Source organism: Brassica oleracea, chromosome C7 (genome assembly GCF_000695525.1).
Source record: "Brassica oleracea var. oleracea cultivar TO1000 chromosome C7, BOL, whole genome shotgun sequence".
In the NCBI taxonomy this organism is placed as follows: Eukaryota; Viridiplantae; Streptophyta; class Magnoliopsida; order Brassicales; family Brassicaceae; genus Brassica; species Brassica oleracea.
In genome coordinates, this window is record NC_027754.1 from 39,686,612 (window position 1) to 39,709,838 (window position 23,227).

General features: G+C 35.9%; 9 protein-coding genes and 1 non-coding gene across 10 annotated transcripts in view; 6 read left to right on the plus strand and 4 right to left on the minus strand.

Annotated features, from left to right (window-relative positions):
- Positions 1-1,515: 1,515 nt before the first annotated feature.
- On the minus strand, positions 1,516-1,926 carry LOC106304398 (6.7 kDa chloroplast outer envelope membrane protein). The gene has a single exon (XM_013740807.1). It carries the CDS (start codon positions 1,830-1,832, stop codon positions 1,620-1,622), a length of 213 nt encoding a protein of 70 aa, XP_013596261.1. The 5' UTR covers positions 1,833-1,926; the 3' UTR covers positions 1,516-1,619.
- A 2,370-nt stretch (positions 1,927-4,296) lies between these two features.
- On the plus strand, positions 4,297-5,806 carry LOC106305113 (syntaxin-122-like). Its single transcript, XM_013741488.1, has 2 exons — positions 4,297-4,953; positions 5,352-5,806. Exons 1-2 carry the CDS (start codon positions 4,398-4,400, stop codon positions 5,804-5,806), a joined length of 1,011 nt encoding a protein of 336 aa, XP_013596942.1. The 5' UTR covers positions 4,297-4,397.
- Positions 5,807-6,918: 1,112 nt separating this feature from the next.
- On the minus strand, positions 6,919-8,401 carry LOC106301356 (RNA-binding protein CP33, chloroplastic-like). Its single transcript, XM_013737735.1, has 4 exons — positions 7,948-8,401; positions 7,772-7,873; positions 7,394-7,702; positions 6,919-7,304 (listed from the first exon to the last, which is right to left on the minus strand). The coding sequence occupies exons 1-4, from the start codon at positions 8,350-8,352 to the stop codon at positions 7,170-7,172; spliced, it is 951 nt and encodes a 316-aa protein (XP_013593189.1). The 5' UTR covers positions 8,353-8,401; the 3' UTR covers positions 6,919-7,169.
- Positions 8,402-13,836: 5,435 nt separating this feature from the next.
- On the plus strand, positions 13,837-15,072 carry LOC106305597 (putative F-box protein At3g52320). Its single transcript, XM_013741951.1, has one exon. The coding sequence runs from the start codon at positions 13,837-13,839 to the stop codon at positions 15,070-15,072; it is 1,236 nt and encodes a 411-aa protein (XP_013597405.1).
- A 249-nt stretch (positions 15,073-15,321) lies between these two features.
- On the minus strand, positions 15,322-16,755 carry LOC106303604 (ATP synthase subunit d, mitochondrial). Its single transcript, XM_013739891.1, has 5 exons — positions 16,494-16,755; positions 16,262-16,343; positions 15,941-16,005; positions 15,742-15,828; positions 15,322-15,615 (listed from the first exon to the last, which is right to left on the minus strand). The coding sequence occupies exons 1-5, from the start codon at positions 16,662-16,664 to the stop codon at positions 15,514-15,516; spliced, it is 507 nt and encodes a 168-aa protein (XP_013595345.1). The 5' UTR covers positions 16,665-16,755; the 3' UTR covers positions 15,322-15,513.
- A 347-nt stretch (positions 16,756-17,102) lies between these two features.
- TRNAP-AGG lies at positions 17,103-17,174 on the plus strand. Its single transcript has one exon. It is a non-coding gene; the product is annotated as a tRNA-Pro (tRNA).
- A 67-nt stretch (positions 17,175-17,241) lies between these two features.
- Positions 17,242-19,161, plus strand: LOC106303700 (transcription factor GTE6). Its single transcript, XM_013740002.1, has 8 exons — positions 17,242-17,400; positions 17,543-17,719; positions 17,794-17,871; positions 17,946-18,170; positions 18,263-18,361; positions 18,440-18,498; positions 18,590-18,740; positions 18,830-19,161. The coding sequence occupies exons 1-8, from the start codon at positions 17,284-17,286 to the stop codon at positions 19,016-19,018; spliced, it is 1,095 nt and encodes a 364-aa protein (XP_013595456.1). The 5' UTR covers positions 17,242-17,283; the 3' UTR covers positions 19,019-19,161.
- A 98-nt stretch (positions 19,162-19,259) lies between these two features.
- On the plus strand, positions 19,260-20,058 carry LOC106305524. Its single transcript, XM_013741889.1, has 3 exons — positions 19,260-19,476; positions 19,635-19,746; positions 19,977-20,058. The coding sequence occupies exons 1-3, from the start codon at positions 19,267-19,269 to the stop codon at positions 20,042-20,044; spliced, it is 390 nt and encodes a 129-aa protein (XP_013597343.1). The 5' UTR covers positions 19,260-19,266; the 3' UTR covers positions 20,045-20,058.
- A 218-nt stretch (positions 20,059-20,276) lies between these two features.
- On the minus strand, positions 20,277-21,611 carry LOC106301517. Its single transcript, XM_013737935.1, has 2 exons — positions 21,527-21,611; positions 20,277-21,425 (listed from the first exon to the last, which is right to left on the minus strand). The coding sequence occupies exon 2, from the start codon at positions 21,418-21,420 to the stop codon at positions 20,413-20,415; it is 1,008 nt and encodes a 335-aa protein (XP_013593389.1). The 5' UTR covers positions 21,421-21,425; positions 21,527-21,611; the 3' UTR covers positions 20,277-20,412.
- Positions 21,612-22,105: 494 nt separating this feature from the next.
- Positions 22,106-23,227, plus strand: part of LOC106303272 (cytochrome P450 708A2-like) — a 4,256-nt gene continuing 3,134 nt past the window's right edge. The window contains exons 1-2 of the mRNA XM_013739589.1: positions 22,106-22,326; positions 22,542-22,650. Coding sequence (XP_013595043.1) covers positions 22,111-22,326; positions 22,542-22,650 — 325 coding nt within the window. The 5' untranslated portion in view covers positions 22,106-22,110. The remainder of the gene's footprint in view (positions 22,327-22,541; positions 22,651-23,227) is intronic.

The following is a 23,227-nucleotide window of genomic DNA, read 5'->3' on the forward strand; positions in this document are numbered from 1 at the left end:
GAATATACCGACGAACCAATATCCGTCGGAATATACCGACGAACCAATATCCGTCGGTATATTCTGACAAACATTCGTCGGTATATTCCGACGCCCAGAATTCGTTGGAATATACCGAGGAATCCACTCCGTTGGAATTGTCCGAGGAACGTTCTCCGTCGGTATATAATTTTTCCGATGAACTCTGGTCTTGTGTGTCCGCATCGTAATATCGTCGGAAGTTCGTCAGAATGACGTTTCTCGGTATTCGTCAGAAAGTCGTCGGAAGTTCTGACGAAATTCCAACGAATTTTTTTTTTCCGACAAAACGACACCGACATATAGGTTCGTCAGAAATTCGTCGGAATCGGTCTATTCCGACGAATTTCTGACGATTTCGGCCATCAAAATCCCCCTGTTTTCTTGTAGCGCAGAGATCTGTGCCAGATAGGACAAAATAGAGTAAAGGATGCAAATCAAAGCATTTGATTATCCCCAGTAACCTTGATGGTTTAGACTTAATCATATAGATTACATCTTATGATATGCAATGATTGTTGTACGAAGCTACCTATCTTTCATGGAAAATTACAGATAAATCAGCCTACGTATCTGCTTGAGAGACATTGAAGTTTATTTGCCAAAGTTGTCAAGGGAATGAACTAACAGCTTTTTAGCTTAAGCAGTTAAGTGATTTAGTGTGGCCTAAAGAGTATTACAAGTTAAGTACTCAGCATGACTCATTTACTTTTTGATTTAGCTTTATATAAAAGGAGTGGAGTAAAAGGAATGAAAGGTCTATCTCATCTTTCTTATCACCACTGTTTGGGGCATCTGCGTGGGGACAAGATAACTAGATTGTAATCTGGGGGCAATCATAGAAAAACAAAACAAAGCACTTAAGCGTGCACTAAAAACTCTTGCATAAACAGTGATACAAGAGAGATCATGTGAATCTACAATTCCATAAATATATCCAATCTGAACAATGATTGTTCTAAAGTTACTATCTAAAGTAGTATTGTAATGATCAGATTTGATATTTAACCCCTCTTAGGAAGGAATAAAATCATACCACAAATAATTAAGTCGGTTCTAACTAAATCATGATTAGAGAGACGTTTATACTTTCTTGGTGCTTTTGTCCTCGCAAGTCTACTATTCTTTATCATCATAACTTTTGTAAAAAGCAATTTAAGAAAGGGAAAAAAAAACAGTGAAAGCTCCATCAGTATCTTTTTATCACTGTTTGGGTTGGATCAATGAAAGAATACAAATTACAAATCCAAATCATAGCACTTTAAAGAGGACATATACATCTATGTTGAATACAAATATGTTAGGACAAATCTTAAGGTTTTTTGGGTACTAAAGATGTTAAAAGTCGTTCAATCTTGACATAAGTTATGGTCTCCCTCTGCATATATATGTATACATTTCTTACTTCCATGGTTAATCTGCTATTTATCTAGCGCTATTACCAGTTAAACCAATCATTCTAATTTCGAATACTGGGAGGTTATAGGACGCATCCAATGAGTAGAGAAAAACATATAATTATGCAATAAAACAAACTGTTTATGTTTTAATTCAAAGCTGAACACATAGATTTAATCTAACAAAACCCTTATTTAAATACCCTACACGGAGGACGTCGTCTCAGAGGCGGCTGCAGCGGCGGCGAAGGCGGCGTCTTTGTCGGAGTCATCGGGATCTTTGGCGGGATCGGATTTGTCGATTGAGGAGCGGAGTTTGTCGAGGAAAGGCTTGAAGGCGATCTCTATAGCTAACCATCCAAAAGCCAAAGCTGCAACCACGACAGTCGCCTGTTTCGCTCCCGAAGCTTTTCCCATCGCTTGTAGTTGTCTCCTTTTCTTGTGGGTGGAGTGTTTCGATTCGACGGCTGAAGGTGTTTAGGTTGATTCAAACGGGCCGGTTTGGGCTTATGATTGGACAAAGTAAGTAGTAATATATCATTTTATTAACATATCACAAAGTCTGAGACGGATCGGATATCCGGACAATTTTAAGGTATCCGGATCCGGATCTTTATCCGGCAGATCCATAATTTTACTATTCTTATCCGGATCCGGGGTTCTCGGATATCCGGTGTCGGATATCCTTCTAATAATTGTAACACCGGATATCCTTCTAATAATTGTAATATCCGGCGGATATCCAGATCCGGATTTGAATCCTTAAAATAAATAAAAAATAATAATATATAAAAAATATTAAAAATAATTTAAAAATAAAAAAATATAATGTTTTTAATTATTTCTATGTATAATATTACAAAATTTACATAAAATTTATATATACTATTATAAAAATAAAAATATATTTAATAAATTAATTTTTATATATAGATATTACTATTTTTGAAATAGTTATTAATAAAACTTACGGATCCGGATATCCGGACTAAAAAATTAAGGTATTCGGATCCGGATCCGGCTTTGACGGATCTAACATTTTACTATCCGGATCCGGATTCGGCCTCTCCGGATATCTGGATTTTCGGATCGGATCCGGATCGAATCTGGATCTCGGATAAAAATCTCAGGCCTAGTTTTGACTAATTTTTAAAAATGTTTGTTTTGATCAGTTTTTTCTTGTTGCTTCAATATTGGTCACTCCAAAATAAACGACAAAATGTAAAGAAAAGTATTAAGTGGTTGGACAAAACGATTATATCCCAACATAACAAAATCATATGTTAGAAACTATTAGCACTAAACTATTAGCACTAAAGTATTTGATTTTTTTTTTTTACTAAAGTATTTGAAATAGACAACCAACGACGAATTCAAACTTCCTTCTTTATAGTCTTCAGCAACTAAACACAATAAATCAATATTCTAATTTTTTTTTTGGGGTAAAATTTTAAGAATAATTTAAAATCTTTCTCTTTCCACAGTATACATACATCATATTCATTGTTTTATTCGTTTTCTTATAAATTCTGACCTGGACTTTCTCTTCCACTATTCAGCTATAAGTTTGTCAAACTAACCGATTCAATACAAAAAAAAATACATCAATAAATTGCAACAATAAAAAAAATAAATGAAGTTGGTGAAATTTGACAAATTTAGCACCGAGGAATAAAGGGTACTCAACGTGGTTTGGTTAACCCAACATAATGGTTTAGTTGAAATAGATGTTTTGGTTTGATCTCCAAAGAAACGGACCCGTTCCAGTTTCAAACGCGCGTTATAATTGGGGGACTTTTCAACTTAGGGCCCGACTAGTTTAAACGCAGTGGTTGCGGTTGCGGTTGCGGATGTAGTAGTTTACGGATGCGAGTGGTTGCAGTTTCAAGCATTATTAAGCGTTTTGTATGACTGGTACAACGTTTGAAAATTGTTGCGTTTACGGGATATTTGTGACTGGTTGATTATAAGATATTGCAGCGGTTTAATAATAAATTACTCATATTAACATATTATAACATTATAAAAATATAAAAACATACTATTGTAATAAAATATAATAATTATCAATATAATATGATTAATAAAAATATTATGTTTATTTATAAAAATTTTAAATTAGTTGAAAGTTATAATTTTAATAAAATTTGTTTTGAAGATTTATATTAAAAAAAATTTAAAAATATTTTATTTCGTTTTATATATGTGTATATCTTTATATATGTGTGTATATAAATGTTTAAAAATTCTAATAAATAGCTGATTGGTTCAAACGCAGCGGTTGCGGTTGCGGTTGCGGCTGCGGGAATTTGCGGATGCGGGTGGTTGCGGTTTCTAGCGGTTTTAAGAGATTTGTACGACTGGTTTTGCGGTTAAAAATTGGTACGTTTGCGGGATACTTATGACTGGTTAACTACCTTATACAGCAGCGGTTAAATAATAAATTAACAATATTTACATTTTATATAATTATAAAAATATCAAAAATTATAATATTATAATAAATATGAAATTTATATTTAGAAAATTATAGTTTTAAATTTTTAAAAATTATAGAAAATATTTTTATTTAAAAATTTTAGAATATTAATTAAAATATAATAGATATATGTTATTATTTTTATAATTCCAATTTAATTTTTTTATTGAATATTTTTATTTTTGTATTTATATGGTTTTAAAAAAAAAATTATCCTCCCGCAACCGCAAACGCTAGCTGGAACCAACTTTTGATTTTAAGAGGTTCAGAGCGGTTTGAAGCGTATCGGTTTGTATGATTGTTTCGAAACGCTGTCAACCGCTACTAACCGCAAAAACTGCGTTTGCGGGTGGTAGCGGGAAAACCAGTCTCACCCTAAATTATAAATTAACGTGCAACAAACACAATCTATCAGAAGATTTATTTATTTATTTCAAATTTCTTCAAAACCAAAATTTCTTGTATCGTCCGTTGAGGAGAAACTTCAAACGAACCAGCCAGCCATGAACGATCTTCTCTCCCGCTCTTTCAAACGCTCCGTAGCCGACGACTCATCGCCGCCTCACTCGCACACTATCGAGATGCCAAAGGCTAAGTACTCAGACGAGAACAATCTCGACAAGTTCTTCCTCGACGTGGAGGAGGTTAATAATGATCTAAAAGAGCTCGATCGCCTATGTCACAGTCTCCAAGTAAGCCACGACAAGAGCAAGACGCTCCACAACTCTAAGGCTGTCAAGGAGTTGAAGGACAAGATGGATTCTGACGTGTCTAAGGCGCTCAAGACGGCGAAGCGTGTGAAAGGAAACCTCCAGGCACTGGATCGTTCGAATGAAGTGAACCGGAGTTTACCGGAATGCGGACCGGGTTCATCTTCTGACCGGCAAAGGATGGCGGTGGTTAACGGGTTGAGGAAGAAGCTGAAAGATGCGATGAACCATTTTATGCGAGTGAGAGAGACTATCTCGACGGAATATAGAGACACAATTCACCGGTTGTACTTCACCGTCACCGGAGAAAATCCCGACGAGGACACCGTCGATCACCTAATCTCTACAGGTGATCATTTCCTCCGATTTCTTTTTCCTTAATTCTTTTGAGTTATTTGAAATTTCAAACAGCAAGAAAATAGCAAAAGGTTGTTAATCAAGAAAATAGCAAATGGTTCTGTTTTGGTTCGGTCCGGTTATGATATCCGGGATATCTACAGTATTTTAAGATAGAATCTATTCAGGTTATTGTGTTTTCTAGTTAGGTTCCGGTTCAGTCCGAATATCCACAATATTTTAAAATAGAACTAACTGTTCATGTTATTGTGTTTTCTTTTCCGATGGAATAATTTTGGTTCAGTACGGTTAGGTGTTTTAAATTCGGTTAATTTGTCCATGCGTAATTGTGGGGTTTTGTAAACATGATATTATTGAGATATATATAAATTGAAATGACATTTATTTCAGGAGAAAGCGAAACATTTTTGCAAAAAGCTATACAAGAACAAGGTCGGGGTAGGATTTTGGACACCATAAACGAGATACAAGAGAGGCATGACGCAGTGAAAGACATTGAGAAGAGCTTGAACGAGTTGCATCAGGTGTTTCTTGACATGGCCGTCTTGGTTCAGAGCCAGGGTGAACAGCTGGACACCATTGAAGACAGCCTCAAACGAACCAATACGATTATCCGTTCCGGTGCAGACCAGCTTGTTAAGGCGCGGTTCTATCAGAAGAACACGCGTAAGTGGACTTGCTACGCGGTTTTGATACTGATCATTATTGTGGTTTTAGTTGTGTTGTTTACGGTTAAACCTTGGGAAAATAACAATGGTGGTGGTGGAGGAGGTGGTTCGAACCGTCAAGCCACACCGGTGCAAGCTCAACCACCTCCATCTCAGGCCCGACGTCTACTTCGTTAATTTTTGTTTTGTTTTTACTTTTTAGTTCTCTTGGTCTATGCATGGACCTCTGCTTTGGAGATTGATTATTTATTTAATCGTTTTACTAGTAATGTTTTTGATTGGTTCAAGTCCTTGTGTATATATATATCTCATGCGAGCAGTACATAAATTATTTACCTTCTATAAATAGCGCGGTAATGAAATTTATCGTGAAATGTATTTCGTTACGCGTGTTTTCATAAGAAAATCACATTTTGAAACAATCAATAACTGAAAAAGTCAATAGAAGAATGTCATATACATATATGGTACAGGTGAAAGCCCATTAGTCATACAAAACAAGAGGTTTATTGTGTTGTGCAGATTCTGTCTGTTTGTTCGCTCCCAATGTCGTCGTTGAGGATGATAGGCAAGTCATCGTATGTGACTGATATCTTGTGTATTTGGCTCTCTTCTTATTAATGGATTTGTGTAAGATCAGACATAGCCGTTAACTTCACAGGTCAGTTCAGTCATTTCCGCAAACACTTTGTGAGTCTTCCCTCTGATCAAGTTAAGTTCTAATCACATGAGAATTGGTCGAATTAAATAAAACCCTTGTTCGAAAACTCGCTAGGCGTTACGCGTGCGCTCGGGTTGGGCCTAGCGCGTAATGGGAAAAGCGGAGATTAATCCAAGATTAATCGGCGATTATTTTTGCGTGTAGTCTGGTGGGTGCTTTTGTGAGTCATTCACATCAGGTCCTGAGTTCGAAGCCTGAAATTTTTCATTTTTGCTTTTTATTTTTTTAGGAGTGGCAATATGATAATATTCTCATCGTCTTCCTCTGTCCCAAATATTAAGGGTTAGCTGTTTCTGCAATATTTATCAGCCGCAATAAAAAGTTTCGTTAAATATTTATTGCTTTTTAATTGTTGTTTACACCTTGAAGCTATAGATCTACACTATATTGAAGGATTCTGGACTTCAAAATATCCAAAAAATTAAAGTTTTGAAACAGTTTCGTACAATCAACCGAATTTAGCATAATCGCCACGGTATGTTCCCGTGCAGCGTATAACCGCCGGGTTAACCGCGTTTTCGAACAAGGAATAAAACAGATGGGATGTTCCCTTGAACATAGTTCAGTTACTCTTATAGATTGTTCTTTTTAATAATAAGTAGTAGTACTAAGAGTCTGGGATAAAGAGATCTTACATTACACCATTTAATGGAACAAGCATTTCTGAATAAGATTACAGCTACTATCCTGTTCTTTATCTCTTATATTATCTTCTTCTTTAGCATCAGTAGAGTACAACAGCATAGTCATAACTCATAGAAAGACAGCAAAGTTTTTCATTTTCTAGCCCTCAGTGGAATCTACCGTGCTTTTGCCGCTTCATGTACTAATGTTCGAAACCACCTCGCTTCTCTCTAGACTGCCCTCTTCAGTCTCTCCTTCTCCTACAGAAGGACGAGGCTCCCTGGCTCTCTCCGAAGCCAAGTTTAGCCTCAGCGCTCGTCCTTCAATTTCCTAAAAACCCAAACCAAAACCAAAACCAGAAACTATTAAGTCTCAAACCCAACTCACCAAACCAATCTTAGAAGAGGTAAAAGCCTTACCACACCATTCATAGCACCCAGAGCAGACTGAAGGTTTTCTTCCGACTCAAAAGAAACGAAACCAAACCCTCTAGACCTCCCACTGTTTCTTTCGTAGATAACTTTAGCACCAAGCACACCAGGCTGATCTCCAAACGCATCTTTAAGACCTTGCGAGGTTAGATTCCAACCAAGGTTCCCTGCATAGATCTTGTGAGGACTGTCAACATAACTCCTGTTACTATCACGAATCTTGGTTCTCATCACTTCCCTCTCTCCGCCTCTAGGCACCTCCGGGAAGTTCACTTTCACCGTCCTACCACCGATTTGCTACATACATACACGCACAGAAGATGAGAAAACGTTGTATGATCAAAAGGGAAAGGATGGAAACTTTACAGAGCTGTTGAACATCTGAATCGCTTCTTTAGCTTCTTCAATGGTTCCCATGGTTACGAATCCAAACCCTCTGCTTCTGTCAGTGACTTTATCGTACACAATCTGCAACCAAAGGTCAAAACTTTGGAACAGTCTTGCAATAAAGCTCGACACTTTGGAACAACAATCTGACGAACCTGAACATCGACGACGTTACCAGCTTCTCCGAAAAGCTGGGAGAGCTCAGAAGAAGTGATTGTGTAAGGCAAGTTCCCAACGTACAGCCTCCCTTCCTCAACGCTCGCTTGCGTCGCATCTGCGTCTTCTTCTTCGTTTTCTTCTTCTTCCTCGTCCTCTTCTTCTCCGGATGACGGCGGGATTTCGTCTTCGGCGGCGCAGAAGAGGCGGTGGCGACGGGTATTTAGATGGAGGAAGAGAGGAGGAGTAGGGCATTTGGCGACGAGTTTGAAGGGTTTTGGTGTGATGCGATAGAAGAGTTTGAAATTTGAGTGGAAGGAGAGTAATGGGTTAAAGGTAGCGGCGGAGGAAACGGTAGCTGCGGCGGAAACCGCCACGGCAGAGGAACAATAAGCTGAAGACATGTTTCTAGAGGGGACTGTGAGACTATTGGAAGAGAAGGAGGGGATAAGAGATATATTTTCTTATTTGACCAAAAGAAATAATATACTATTAGGTAATAACCCGCCGAAAATATTAATCTGTTTAATATGGATATCGATTCGGTTTTAGGTTGTTTTTTGGTTTTTAATCTCGTAAAATATAACTGTCATTTTAAATCAATATTTATTTGGTTTGTTCGGTTAAAATGTTTGATGTTTTTCTTTTCTTTTCTGTGATAATCAAAAATTACTATTATTTGTTTGTTTTCATGTTATGAATCTTAGATAGTCGTGATGTCGAACCAATGGTTTCATATTATAGTTTCTAAACAGATGATAGTTAAAAAAAGAAAATTATTAAGACAAATCATTTTACTACAATTTGGTCGATAGTGAAAGAAGCATTAAGAAAAAGAATATTTTAACTTTCAAAAAATTAAATATTTCAGTTGTGGTAAATACTTAGTTATAAGGTGCTCACGTCAATGTGCACATATATGTGTATGTAAAAGTATATAAATATGGTTGATAAATATATAAAGATACTGTTAATTAATATTAAATGACATTTTTTTCAAAATAATACATGAAAAAAAATTCTTAAAATGAAATTATTTAAAAACAAAAAATATTGTAAAACTTATATAAACTATAATATATAATTATTTAATATATGTATATGCATATAACGGATCAAATTGGATATACGTTCCTATAAATATTGATATTTGTGATTTGTTTTTTTTTGGATATTGCATTTTAGTATTTGATTTGCTTCGTAGAGTAACGGATATCCAGATTTTTCGGTTAGAATCAAAACGCATAATGAATCGAATCAAAATTTATGAATAATTTGTCCCGCTCTATTCGTAAACAGTAAAAATAACGTAAAGAAGAACCATGCATGTGAGTTTTATATTAAAAACGTAAAATATATAGTATGAATATTTTTATGTGGAGTTTGGCTGAAAAGTTCTCTACATGTGACATGTGTCTATTTTAGTGTGAACGCATTTATTATAATGCTTTTATACGTGACATGTGTCCAGTTTAGTGTGAATACATTTATTACAATGCTTCTCCTTCAATATATAAAGGATAATTTTGAGAAATTCTCTAGATGGCCATTTTAAAGTTAAAGGACGAAGTCTCCAGGTTTGACAAAAAAAAAAAGCAGTCTCCAGGGATGTAGTTTAAATTTTTAAAAATAAAAAGATATTATTTTAATCTTTTTTTAATGATTATTTCTCTCACAAAAACTTAAAAATAATATTTAAGAGAATTGCCCTTTAATATTTTTTCTCATACACAAAAAATATATATTTTCGTCTATACGAATTTTACTAAAATCTAAGCAAATTTCTTTTTTTATTTTATTTGGCTGGTGTTATTGTATTTTGGGGTTAGTATGGAGTATAAATACTATAAATTTTTTTTTAACATTTGTGATTTATTTATTTAGTATGTTATGAATATCTAATTTTTTATTTTAAAAATATTATATTTAGTTTTAACATGTGAATATTAGCAATATTTATGAATACTTGTGGATATTTCATCTGTTTTGTTTAATACAAGTAATTTAGAGAAAATTGCCACAAATTTGTTCTTACAAATATTTTTCACATGATACTTAAAATTAAAAAGTAAAGGAAGTAGTGAAAGTGTATGTGTCGTAAATTTTAAAACTAGTTAAAAATGAAAAGACAAAAAATTATAGTTGTCTTAATTTTTAATTTTTAATTTTTTATTTAGTACTTTTATAAATAATAAGGTGAATAGAATTTAATAAAATCATATGTAAACAGCTTGACCTGTGTTAGGCCCTGTGAGAAGCCGAAAGTGTGGAGGCTTCTCCAATCACGATGAAGCTCATCATGTGCTTCAACTATATTTGGGATGATGTGCTTCAACTTCTCCAATCACGATGGAGCATCATGTATTTGGAAACATAATCATATATATTGCGTCTTATATTTATTTGTTTAGTTTTATTCAAGTCGTTTCATTCTTGAAACAAGGTACTCTTTTTCGCCTAGAAAGCTAAAAGATGTTCATTAATCCTTTCAGCAAGAGCTTGCACTTGACGTAGGATTAGTATCTTTCATGCAGGTTGTTTCATCAGAAACCTCATGTAATATATACCACGGTATACCAGGATACACTTTTTCAGGTGTGATATGAAATAGTTTCTCTTGTTTCATAAAAAAATGAAATAGTTTCTCCATTTTCTCATGTTTCTAATGAAATAAGTTGTATGATCATGATGAACAATTTGCTTTCATGTACTTTATTCTATTTAATTTAATGAAAACCCTAAAGTAGTCATAAGTCAAGATTATCGCTAATATCTGGCATCAAAACGAGATTGATGCGGGCTTGCTTCCAGTATCAGATGGTTTGATTCATGTTCTTGCTCTTTTTTGTAACTTTATTTTTGCTCTATGTTGCTCCATAAATTTCGTCCTTAGAAGAAAGGTTTAACTTTACAGATGGTTTGAAATAATAAAGAAATATCTGTAATCATAAACGTTGGGTGTGATATTTACTAATATGCATATATATGCATAATATAATTATTAAGAATGGTTGAATCTAGTAAACGAGATTGACGTGTGTTGAATGTTAATTAGTATGGGTCTCGGCTGGGTATCAGAATACTTTGTAACGTAATACTCCCGATTTTATTTGTAGAAAAAGTATATTATAATAAAGAAAACCAAATAACTAAACTATGCATTAGTTTCTACATATGTCACGTGCTAAAAAGTTGTTATGTGTAATCGTCCTACGAATATAGAGTTCGATTTTCTCTTCTACGTTCAAAGATGAGTGTTTTAGTTGATTTTTCCTTTGGGTTTCCATTTCTAAAAACAATTCTATGGAAAATAGGAATCATGATGTTACACAAAATGTAATAGGTCTAGAAAGATGTAAGTAGCAAGCACACAACAAAATCAAAAGTTGCAATCATGGAAATGATCAACCATGAAACTGAAAGTCTATGTGACCTTACTCACATCAGAAGCGAGTGTGGTTGTTGACCAGAGTGAGTGGCTCTCTAATGATCCTCGAAACCTGAATAACAAATACATTTTGAGACAGTACACAAGACCATACATCTCCTCCAACATGCGATTCACCTCAGCCATGATTCCGTCGTTCGCAACGTTCGCCATCTTTCTTCTCTCTAGAGCGATCGATGATGATGAATGAAGAATGAGTATGCAACAATTAGTAACTTTTTCGAAAACTTTGTTTTTTCTCTTCTTCTTTTCGTCACCCGCCCGCGCTGCACGGATGATGTTTATATTAATAAATTGTGTATTGTTTGTAACAATAATTATATAGTTACGAAAAATATAATGAAATTGCATAACTTTTATTTTTATCAAAATTTCTTTAAAATATAATAAACAATGTGCCATTTTTCTTACATATGTTAATTACTTTATAAAATTACCCCTTCTTAAGTTTATCACCATTTAATTATTTGCTTATTTGCATTTACAAATTCATAGACTGTATTTATAAATGTATACGTATATTTTTATGCATATAAACTTATATGATACTATTGTAAATATTTTTAAATATTATTTACTTATATTTTTGTTTGAGTGACATAAGATATTATTATTTTTATAGTATTTAGTTTGCTTTGTAAATAGTTAAACTCTTGACAAAGTTTGTGATTTTATATAACTATTGTGTACACATGTGTACCTGAGCTATAGAAAACAGTAATATGACTACAAATATAGAAATAATTCCACATCAATAACGAATAATATGTATGTATATATATATATAAATTTTGTACAAATGTATATTTTGTGAAAATTATTTATAAATGTGTCTTACCAAATACAAAATCTAGACAATAATAATCAAGTCAAAATTTGTCGAATAGTTACATAACTAAAATTTTAAATAAATTTATTAATCAGAGAAAAACGATTAATCAAATTTCTAAATTATTAAGCTTATTCGTGTTTAAGCAAGATAAAGTATACTTTTTCTGTTTCACAAATACAGTCATTTTAAAATTTTCACACATATTAAAAATAATTGAAATATATTTATGCATTTATTAGTTACATATATATTTAACCAATATAATTAGAGATAAATAACATTATTTATAAGATCAATGTATTTTGTAAATAATATTAAACGTAAATTAAGTATAAATTGTATTGAAATTTTGAAATGATATTTTTTGTTTGACAAGAAAAGAATGTCAAAATGACACTCTTGGTGAAGTAGAAAGTGTATAAGTTGAGCAATTGATGGTTGATTCATAAAATTGATAAATAAATTAGCTGATAATTATTTGGTTTAGCTATTTTTAATTTGATTTTTATTTTAGATTAAATTTTAATAATAAATTTTAGTTTCAAAAAAAATTTACTTATATTTTATTTAATAAATAATTTATTTTAGATAGGGAAAACTGTAAAAAAACTTCAACTTACAGAAAAACCAAAATAATCTCCAATTTTTATTTATGCCAGTTTAGTCTCTAACTTAAAAAAAATACATTTTAAATCTTTTTGTTTGTTGACACACTGTTTAAAATACATGAAAAGTTAGTGTTAAATTGATTTAGGGGTTGAATTTTTTTTTTATCAAAAATTACATATTCATCAAAAATAAGGTCAAAATGGATAATTTTAAAAATTGAAAGTTAAACTAACCAAAAGTTCAGTTTTTTTTTTGTTTCGTTTAGAAAGATATTACCTTTTAATGGTTTTCTCACTTTTAGAAGTAAGTAAAAGCAATTATATTTTTCTGATCCAAAAGAGAAAAAACCGCTAATATTTAAGCTTTTCTAAACGAATAAAAAGCATAAACTTTCATTTAATATATTTTAACCTTCTATTTTCTAAAATTATCAATTTTAAACCTCATTATTTGTTGATCATTCTGTTATACATACACAAAAAGTCAACCATTAAAAAAATAATGTTGACTTTTCAAAAATAATAATTAAAATGGATTTTTGTGTAAGTTGGTTTTTTTTGTGTAAGTTGAATTTTTTTGTGTAAGTTGAATTTTTTTTCTTTAGAGTTTTCATTATTCAGAATAAATACAATCTGTGAATATAATATAAATTTTTTTTTATTAAAATTAACGTAATCTTTATTAAAAAATTAACAAAATCTAAATAAAAATAAAATTCAAATAGTTAAACCAAACATGAACACTGCAGTAAGAGCTTCATAAGAAAGCTACTTCAAATTTTATTCCATGTAATTTTATCTTTTAGTTTTGGATTTATGTTTTATATTTATTATTTTATGTGTAATTTTATATTTTATATAAATAAAATAGTTGTAAAAAATAAAAAAAGGAAATATACATCTCGTGATAAAAAAAAGTAAAAAACTATTCCTACACAAATTAGAAACTAATGTGTATAAGAAGAGGCACAGAGATTTGGAGTTGACATACAAAAGTACAATGAGTTTTTCGTTTCGCCTAGCAGCCGCCAGAGACAGAAAGAGAAGCAAGACTGTCGTGAAACCTGCATGGAACCTCCTGGATGAGCTATTGATGGAGATCATACCGAGATTGCCGGCCAAATCGCTGATGAGGTTCAAGTGTGTGTCAAGGCTCTGGCATTCCCTTATCACTTCCCGATATCTTACCAATCGTTTCCTTAAATATTCATCATCGTCGGTTCAAAGAAGCCGTATGCTCATGTCTTTTGTGGACTCTGACGAGCCGTATAAGTATGCGTTGATCTCATCGTCTCATGACCCTGTCCCTCTCATATCACCTTTCTACCCTGCCCCCATGTATGACCTCGACCAAGATCTTACCATGCCGAGAATAGGAGGCTGCTTTGACAGCGCTCTTCGCGGCTTGCTATGTGTCAGACTTCTGAGAAGTGTTCGAATATGTAACCTTACCACCATGCAACGTGTGACCTTGCCCATTATAACATCAAGAATTGTGCCTGAAAATAATGAGAATATTTGGAGCTACTTTGGGCACGAACCTGTTCATGATGAATACAAAGTGCTTAGTACAGTCTGGGAGGTGAGCGAGGAAGAGAAAGTAGTGAGATCTGAGCATCAGGTGTTGGTACTTGGTCATGGAGCTTCATGGAGAAGCACCCGAAGCACCATTCCTCCCCCTCCTCATTGTCCTTACATGCATGGTATCTCCATCAACGGTGTTTTGTATTATGGAGCTTGGGTTGACAAAAATAGATGTGTGGTCATGAGTTTTGACATGAGATATGAGGAGTTCACTTTGATCGAACTGCCTGTTGAGACTGGCATTGTATGGGACGCCCGTACCATGAATCTCATGAACTACAAAGGCAAACTAGCTGTGTTTGAATATTCAAGCATTATGATTAATGGTAGCATAGATTTATGGTTTGTACAGGATGCGGGCAAGAGTGGATGGTCGGACAAGAAGTCTTTTGTTTTGCCTATTTTCGAAACGCGCACACTGTCCATGGCCAGCAGGTTGCTGATACAACCCACAAGTCACAGCAGTGAAATTTGTCTGAAACCGGAAGAAATCAATCGGCATAATCCACGCTGTGTCATTTATGATTTGGAGAGGTGCAAGATAACAAGACTCATTAGTGGAATGAGAATAGTTGATAGGTTTTGGGGAAGCACGTTTATGCAGACGACTTTTTGGGATGATATTGAGAGCATCATGTATCTGGAAACCTAATTATATCGTCTTTTATATGTTTTTGTTTTTGTTCTATTCAGTTGTTTCTTTCTTGAAACACTGTTTGTTTTTTCCCCTACTCGAAAGCTTTCTAGCTCTTGCAGTCTTAAGAGATGATATTTCATTAAATCCTTCCACCAAGAGCTTGCAAAGTATTTTTTATGTTGATTAATCAAGAAACCTCATCAAGCACATAGCAGTGTCCTTAATACCGGAGTTGACCAGGGATACACTTTTTCAGGTGAGATATGAAATGAAAAGAGTCACCCTTATCTATGAAATCGATAAACTATAACCAGATACTTTGATCATCACTGTTTCATTGGATTTCCAATGAAGATCTCAACAGTGGAGTATACTTATTTAAGAAATAACAGTACAAGAAAAAAAGAGAAGGATAGTTTCATTTCCAAGCCGGAGATGCAAGAAACATGATGAGGATCAGTATCCCCAGTAGTCGTTACGGATTTCGTCATCAAACTTCTTTTTGAGTTCTGGGTGCTTCTCAAAGTACTCATCTGCAGTCATCGTGCTGAGCTTTTTCTGATTACGCCAACCACACACACACACACACGTAAAGACAGATGAGATTATACATCAGAGTTAAACAAAAATATACATCGGATGGAACTTTTTGTAAGATAAACTTGTTATTGGGAGGGTACTTACGCTTATCTCCTGGACATCAACAATTTCTTTCTCCAGCCGTTCAGACTCCTTGAGCGACTTCTGTTCTGCTTCTTTCAGCTCCACCAACTATATAAAGAAAGGAACGTGGCACAAAGGAAACGACCAAGTAAAAGATGAAAACACCCTTTTCAAAAAAAAAACATTGTAAAAGAAGGAAAGGAAGCTTCTGAAAGCTCACCAAAGCATCAAACTTAGGCTTGTATTCAGGGGTAACATTGTCCACGTACTTGGGAATCTCAACGCCTGCACCAAACCAGAAAGAGCAGACAAAAGTTCGTTTTGGTATATCTCCATAGCTCCAACAATTACAAAAACATTCAGCCCCCCACCCCCGACCGATATAGAGCAGATGTCTTTAAAAATACTTTAGTCAGGTTTGAGAGCCACAATACAAATATACATGAAAACTAGTTGAAACGAGTTGGTAAGTGTATACTATAGGCCAGCCTATAGAGAGAGGTTCTAATCAACAAAAAAGATTAAAAGCAGAAGAACTTACTGTCATAAGCTTCCTTGTACAAGTCAACAATGCCGGATCCAATACCCTTTCTGTAGAAATCCCAATCAATAGGTTCAGGCTCCTGCAACAAAATATAATCAGTGAAGATGAAACAAACCGTAGGATGTGGATAACAACAAGATCACTTGATCCAGATTCGAATCTACGATTCTAAGGATTAGATGATTTGGGGAAACAATACAGATCAATCAAGAGAATCGGGAGAGAGAACCTGGCTGAACTTGGTCTGGAGCTGCGTGTTGACCTCGTCGAAAGCGCGACGGAGGTTAGAGAACTCTCTGCGAGCCTCATCGGTGACGAGGACCTTAGCCATCCCTTCCCAATCTATAGTCCTCGACGCTTTGAATGCCACATCCGCCACTTTCTTGCCTGCTCCGCTCATTTTTCTCGATTTCGCCCAAAACACACACTGATGCAATTGATAAAAGAAGATCTAAAACGTCGTCATTTTGACCCGACCAATGAAGAAAGGCAAGAGCCCTAGAATCTTAAAAACCCTTACAGGCCCTTTCATTTCCCTCTGTCTCTAATTTAGTCCCTTTATTATTTTATCTTTACTAAAACGACCCTCTGACTCTCTGAGTCTTACATTACTTTGACTCTCTTGGAACAAAAATCTTAAATGGTCATTGGTATTTAGTACGTTCAGTTTTTGCTCTTGAGGTAAAATCCACTTTCTTATGGTCTAATAATCAACTATTTGGTCATAGGCAAATTAGTTTATATGACGAATGTGTTTTTCCGTCTGAGAAATTTCTTTTAGACTGTTAAGAAATAAGAATGATTATTCTTTTTATTATATAATACCGAAACCAAACAAGGGCATTTGGTCTAGTGGTATGATTCTCGCTTAGGGTGCGAGAGGTCCCGAGTTCAATTCTCGGAATGCCCCCTCTTTTTCCTTTTTTCGCCGCCATAAAGTATGTTTTCCTTTTTCTTTTCCAATAAATTTCTTTTTATTTGGGGATTATCTTTTTCGGTTCTGAGAGAACCTGTGAACAATGACTGAATCAGTGCCGGAATCAGGTCATATACCCGCCGGAGAATCCAAGATTATCCCTGTCGAGGCCGAAAGCATCAAGCAGAGAGTCGAAGAGGTTGTACAATGGGTTGATTCGGTAAATAAAGTTTTCTCCTTTAAACCTTTTATTCCTTGTTTCTTCTTGTTATGTCATTCTTCTTTCTCGCTCTGTTTTTGGAGTTTTGCTTTTAACTTATTATCTTTGATTTAATGGATGTCTTAATTGGTTCTACTTGCAGCTTGAGCATAAACTGACAGAAGTAGAAAACTTTTACTCGACCATTGCCCTCTCAAACTCTGCCTCTAGACATGTTGTTGGGATCAGGAAGGTCCAACAAGAGGCTGCTCGTAGAGAGGCCGTTGCTGCAAAGAGAATGCACGACCTCATGCGTCAGTTCGGAACAATCTTCCGTCAGGTACTGGTCTATTCTTGGTGTTTATGTCTTCAGGAGGAAGAGTTTGAATCATCATTATCATTTGATTTTCTCAGATTACTCAGCACAAGTGCGCATGGCCTTTTATGCACCCTGTCGATGTAGAAAGTCTTGGTCTTGATGACTACTATGAGGTAACCGTGTTCTCCTTCTCAGCTCTCTCAACATATTAACATACAACCACTCTGTTTTAACCGGATTGTTGTAGGTTATTGATGAGCCCATGGACTTCAGCACGATAAAGAATCAGATGGATGCTAAAGATGGTACCGGGTACAAACATGTAATGCAAACCTACGCTGATATGCGGCTAGTCTTTGAGAACGCAATGAAGTATAATGAAGAAGCTAGTGATGTCTACTCTATGGCCAAAACATTACTGCAAAAGTTTGAGGAGAAATGGGCACACTTTCTTCCTAAGGTTCTAGAAGAGGTAAATGGGTTGATTGATTGGTTTATATGTTTGTTTTCTCTCTCTCACAGTGTATTCTTGATGGACCTTAGCACCACTGTTGTTGGTTACAGGAGAAAATACGGGAGGAAGAGGAGAAGCAAGCGGCAATGGAGGCGCTGCTAGCAAAAGAAGCATCTCATACCAAAACAACTAGAGATTTGAGCAATGAGGTTCTTGTTTTTCCTTTTGTATTATAAACCTTTAAAATGTTTCAACTGATTAAAACTGTTTGATACGTGGCTGTCTAGATTTGCAATGTTAATGACGAGCTGGAGAAGCTAAGGAATGTAGTTGTGGGAAGATGCAGGTTGGCCTAATCACTCTTAATACATAGTTTTGGTTTCCCTCTGGTCAATGTATCATTATATATGCTTAGACGGATGAGTGATTTTTATCAGGAAAATTACAAGTGAGGAGAAACGTAATATTGGTTTTGCATTATTGAAACTGTCAACGGATGAGCTACAGAAGGTGTTGGGTATCGTTGCTCAGGCTGATCCTAGATTTCAAACTAGAGCAGAAGAAGTGACAATTGAGATGGACGTACTGGTAAAACCTCTTTACTTATTAGTGCTTCTCTGGTCGAAAGACACCCTTACTTTTTTTCTTTTCTTAAGCTAAAGTGGTCTTGTATGCAGGACGAACCAACACTGTGGAGGCTAAAGTTTCTTGTGAAGGATGCGTTGGAGAATGCAACGAACAAGAAGAAAGAAGAGAAAATAAAGACTGGAGAATGTAGAGGGACAAAACAAAACAATGAGGTTTCTAACAAGCGAAATGCAGTGAACAAGTTAGCAGAGAGAAGAACCAAGCGGCCATGCTTGTGATCCACAGACAATTAACATCTTCTCTTTCTATGAATGTTCTGCAATCGTTGTGTATATCAGAAACAAAACTAGCTTCTTTTCTCGTTTGGATTTTACTAATCAACTTTCAGAAAGGCTTTAGCTTTATTGACACATGTTCCTCTCCTTTTATGAGAGATTATGAATATAATGAGATTAGTTAATAAGCCTCAGGGTTAGTGTGTAACGTAGTAATATAAAAATGCGCTTTAAACTACTCTTCACTCTGCATGAAGATGGGAGAGTCTGCGGCCAAGGAGAATGAGAACCCATGCGGTTTGGAAACGGAGTTAACAGAGAGATCAATGTGGCTGATGAAATGCCCTTCTCTGGCCGCTTCCTCTCAAAAGTCTCTTCCTTTACCGGACGATCCGTTCCTTCCTGTAGCCAAACTCATACTCTCCATAGACCCTCTCGCTTCTGTAGACGATGAAACCAAAGTCATCATCTTTTCTCCCTTTCTATCATCTTTTGCATCTTCTATCTGCATGCGTGTGTCTCGTTTTTGCTGAGTTTGGATATGTCGTGTGGGTTCTTACATTGATCAGAGTTTGTTTTTGTGTGTAATGAAACATTGTGGTTGTTTTTGTCTAAGCAGGTTGCAATGGAACTAACGCGAGAAGAGTTTGGAAACACTCCAAAACGTTATGCTTTGGAAATGTCTACAGATTGCATCCCCATGTTTGTCTTCAGTGAGTCTTCTTCACATGGTAAGGAGACTTAGAATACTCTCTCAGTCTCTCTCATGTCCCTCTTTGTTGGATAGATTTGACTTTGTTGAATAATGCCCATTCTCATTTCGTTGCTTCTGATCATTGTATGAATGTTTAGAGCAATGGTATGTTTATCTGCAAACCCAAACAAATGAAACCTTACTTTACTTTGATAACTGTGTTGATTCTGTTCTCTTCAATGATATTTCTTATATGAAAACTGTCAGGAGAAGGGAAGAAGATTAAAGGAACTTATGAGCTGAAGGTTGAGTACAAGATTGTCCCCCAGGAGTAGGAGGAACTCTCTCTCTCTCTCTCTCTCTCACACACACACAATGTCTCTTTCATGTTTTAGAAATAATAAATTTTGATTTCTATAATAAAGGCTAGCTAGTTAGTTGCTTCAAATGTAACTGCTGACCTTGACTGTAATAAGAAAGAAAGGTTCTTTCACAAGGGGGACAACACCCTCTATCGATATGCACTTGATCAACCCCAGTGTGGTTTGGCTGTTCTATCTTAACCCATGATAGAAAAAATGCAAATAACAATATAGAATCAATGATACATAATAACTAACAGGATTGGTGAAGCAAAAGCGAATATAGCTTACAAAGAGAAAGAGAGACTGATGAAGAAGCAAAACTAGAAGAAGATCACTTTTTAAACTCTTAAAACGCCAAACTTTTCATGGAACTTCTTATTGTTACAGTCCAACATATCTCTAAGGCTGCAGTCAACATCACTCTTCTTAACAACTTTATACCTCGATTCCACCTTCTTCTTCAACCCATGCTGAAAAAACTGAGGATAACTAGCCACCTCATCCAACCCTCTCCCCATCACATCCACCAGGAACCTGATCCTAGGCCTTAGCGAGTTCCCAACACTCTTTATCAAAACAGGAGGGTAACCAGCCACCATACTCGCAATCTGCGCATCACCAAACCCACACTCCTTCAAATACTCATAGTTCGGTCTGAGTATCTTACCAACGTCCCTGCACACAACTTGCGGGTGGTTCACAAACACAGACACAACCCCATCGTCACTCAAACCAACACACGATTTCAAGAACTCGGTCGTAGGACGCAGCCGTTTCTCGACGCTGTAACCCATGAGAAAAGGGTGCTTAACCAGAACCTGACCGATCACACCACTATCTTTATCAAGGCCAATGCTAGCGAGAAAGCTGACTATAACAGCAAGCTTGGTCTCGATCCCGTAGCTGATAAGCCTCGGGTTGAAAAGGAGTATCTTCCCGAGGTGGGACTCAGGGACTCCCAGCGCTTGGAAGAAGGCGAGGAGAGGGCAGAGCTTCTCCTCGAGGCTGTGAGCGAGAATGGGAGGGAACTTGGTGATGGCCGAGGTGACTTCACGCGGGTTTCTTCCGAGGGAGGAGAGGCACTCGAACATGGGGACGAGACGCTCGTGGAGGCGTAAAGTGAGGATCTTGGGGCAGCGGGAGACGATGTAAGGGAGCTTACGGTCTTGTATCCCGACGGTGTTGGTTAAGTAGTCCCAGTTCTGCGATGCGACGTCGGTTTGGGCGTTTTCTAGGTGTTTGCATTTTGTGAGCATCTTGTCGATGCTCTGCTCGTCGAAGCCTTTCTCCTTGAGGAAGCGCTTGATGCTCATGCTGCTGCTGCTGGTGCTTGTCACCACCTCCATCGACGCTAATAACAACAAACAAATAATAAAAGATTATTTTTTTATTATTAGGAGAGAGAGGGTAATTGAGATGATGATTAGGAGTAGAGAGGAGGAGTGAGACTACCTTTCGCTGAGAGCCTTTTGCAATTGAATTGAGGTTTTGACAGTGGGAAGTAGAAGAAGAAGAAGAAGAGCTTATCCACAGAGATAGAGTTTGGTTCGTTTTGAGAGTGTCAATATTAAACCGGTCGGTATAGTTAAGAGCGATCTTCGATCAGATGACTAATTGGTTTATAGAAAAAAGTGAGATTTGTCTTTGATTGAACAAACCGAGTTTGTGTTTCAAAAAGAACAAACCGAGTTTGGTATGGGTTCGTATGTTTGCGTTAGGTTTAGTAAATGTCGGTTTGGTTCGTTTTATTTTCAATTTTTTGGCGGTTACACCGGTTAGTATAAATATCATACGGCGCCACTTATCAGATGAAACTAATTTGGTTTATTCGAATAGCAAGATTTGAATAAACCGAGTTTGGTATGGATATGGGTTTATGTTTGGCTCGGAGGACATGATTATTTAGCGTTAAGGATTGGTCTATTTCGGTTTAGGTTCAATAAATTCTCTCCTTCAAAATTTGTATTGCCTCAAGAAATGAATTGCGAAACTATGTTACCATCGTCTCTCTTCTCCTCTTTCTCTCTGTTTCCTGCATGACAATGGAAGAAACTGCGGCAAATAATAATAATAATGGGAGTCAAGATTTGGAAACAGAGTTTGCAGAGAGATCAGTGTGGCTAATGAAATGCCCTTCTCTCATTGCTCCTTCTTTCGAACCTCTTCCTTTCGAAGAAGATCCATACCTTCCTGTTGCCAAAGTCATCCTCTCCATCGATCCTCTCGCGATCGTGGACGAAGAAGAAACCAAAGTCATTCTTCTTTTCCTTCCTTTTCCTCTTTTTGCATTTAGGTTTTTTTTTTTTGTTTATGCTATCAGGTAGAGATTTTCTCTGTTGTCTCTTGAATGCTGTCTTCTAGGTTTCTTGATTCTCTTGTAAAGAAACATTACTTTTGCGTTTAATAAACTGCGAGGTTTCTTTTGGTATAATAAAACATGTGATTCTTTTGCCTTTTGACTAAGCAGGTCGTAATGGAACTAACTCGAGCTGAATCTGGAAACGTTCCCAAACGTTTTGGCTTGGATGTGTCTAAGGATTTCATCCCCATGTCTGCTTTCTCTCAGTCTTCACAAGGTAGTAAGATTAAATTTCTCGGGTCCCTCTTTTTCATTCTGTACCCATGCATGCTTGTGCTATGTTGGTTCTTCTATGGAAAGCATCTTTTGGGGGGCAACACTGATTAGAGATTTTTGGCTTTGTTTGGTAATGGAATTCTCATATCTTTGTTTCTTGTATCACATTTTTTTGTGAAGGTTTTACTATTGGTATGATAACTATGTTGATTCTATTCAACAATGTTTCTTTGAAGTGTAGGGACAATGTCAGTAGAAGGGACACTACAAGAAAACAGCGATATTCTGACGGACATTCCGACGGAAAATGAAATCCTCGGAATATCCCGAGGAATTTCCGAGGAAATTCCGAGGAAACACAAAATTTGGTTTCCTCGGAATAAACCGACGGAATTCCGAGGAAATATCAATCCGTCGGAATATTCCGAGGAAATTCCGAGGAAATATATTTTCCTCGAAAAAAACCGATGAATTCCGAGGAAATATTAGAACCGTTGGAGAGCCGTTTGAGGATTTTACATAATTCCGAGAAAATTCCGACGGACTAGCCGTTGGCGTCGGAATTCCGTCGGAATTTC

Excerpts from the sequence above, each read along its gene's own strand:
- LOC106304398 (XM_013740807.1), bottom strand. The coding sequence starts at position 1,832 with ATGGGAAAAGCTTCGGGAGCGAAACAGGCGACTGTCGTGGTTGCAGCT.
- LOC106305113 (XM_013741488.1), top strand. The coding sequence starts at position 4,398 with ATGAACGATCTTCTCTCCCGCTCTTTCAAACGCTCCGTAGCCGACGAC. Across the intron at positions 4,954-5,351 it reads CGATCACCTAATCTCTACAG|GAGAAAGCGAAACATTTTTG; the intron begins GTGATCATTTCC and ends CATTTATTTCAG.
- LOC106301356 (XM_013737735.1), bottom strand. The coding sequence starts at position 8,352 with ATGTCTTCAGCTTATTGTTCCTCTGCCGTGGCGGTTTCCGCCGCAGCT. Across the intron at positions 7,874-7,947 it reads GTAACGTCGTCGATGTTCAG|ATTGTGTACGATAAAGTCAC; the intron begins GTTCGTCAGATT and ends CTTTGGTTGCAG. Across the intron at positions 7,305-7,393 it reads TGGGTGCTATGAATGGTGTG|GAAATTGAAGGACGAGCGCT; the intron begins GTAAGGCTTTTA and ends TTGGGTTTTTAG.
- LOC106305597 (XM_013741951.1), top strand. The coding sequence starts at position 13,837 with ATGAGTTTTTCGTTTCGCCTAGCAGCCGCCAGAGACAGAAAGAGAAGC.
- LOC106303604 (XM_013739891.1), bottom strand. The coding sequence starts at position 16,664 with ATGAGCGGAGCAGGCAAGAAAGTGGCGGATGTGGCATTCAAAGCGTCG. Across the intron at positions 16,006-16,261 it reads GTACAAGGAAGCTTATGACA|GCGTTGAGATTCCCAAGTAC; the intron begins GTAAGTTCTTCT and ends GGTTTGGTGCAG. Across the intron at positions 15,616-15,741 it reads TTGATGTCCAGGAGATAAGC|AAAAAGCTCAGCACGATGAC; the intron begins GTAAGTACCCTC and ends TGGCGTAATCAG.
- LOC106303700 (XM_013740002.1), top strand. The coding sequence starts at position 17,284 with ATGACTGAATCAGTGCCGGAATCAGGTCATATACCCGCCGGAGAATCC. Across the intron at positions 17,401-17,542 it reads TTGTACAATGGGTTGATTCG|CTTGAGCATAAACTGACAGA; the intron begins GTAAATAAAGTT and ends TTCTACTTGCAG. Across the intron at positions 17,720-17,793 it reads TCGGAACAATCTTCCGTCAG|ATTACTCAGCACAAGTGCGC; the intron begins GTACTGGTCTAT and ends TGATTTTCTCAG.
- LOC106305524 (XM_013741889.1), top strand. The coding sequence starts at position 19,267 with ATGAAGATGGGAGAGTCTGCGGCCAAGGAGAATGAGAACCCATGCGGT. Across the intron at positions 19,477-19,634 it reads CTGTAGACGATGAAACCAAA|GTTGCAATGGAACTAACGCG; the intron begins GTCATCATCTTT and ends TTGTCTAAGCAG. Across the intron at positions 19,747-19,976 it reads CAGTGAGTCTTCTTCACATG|GAGAAGGGAAGAAGATTAAA; the intron begins GTAAGGAGACTT and ends GAAAACTGTCAG.
- LOC106301517 (XM_013737935.1), bottom strand. The coding sequence starts at position 21,420 with ATGGAGGTGGTGACAAGCACCAGCAGCAGCAGCATGAGCATCAAGCGC.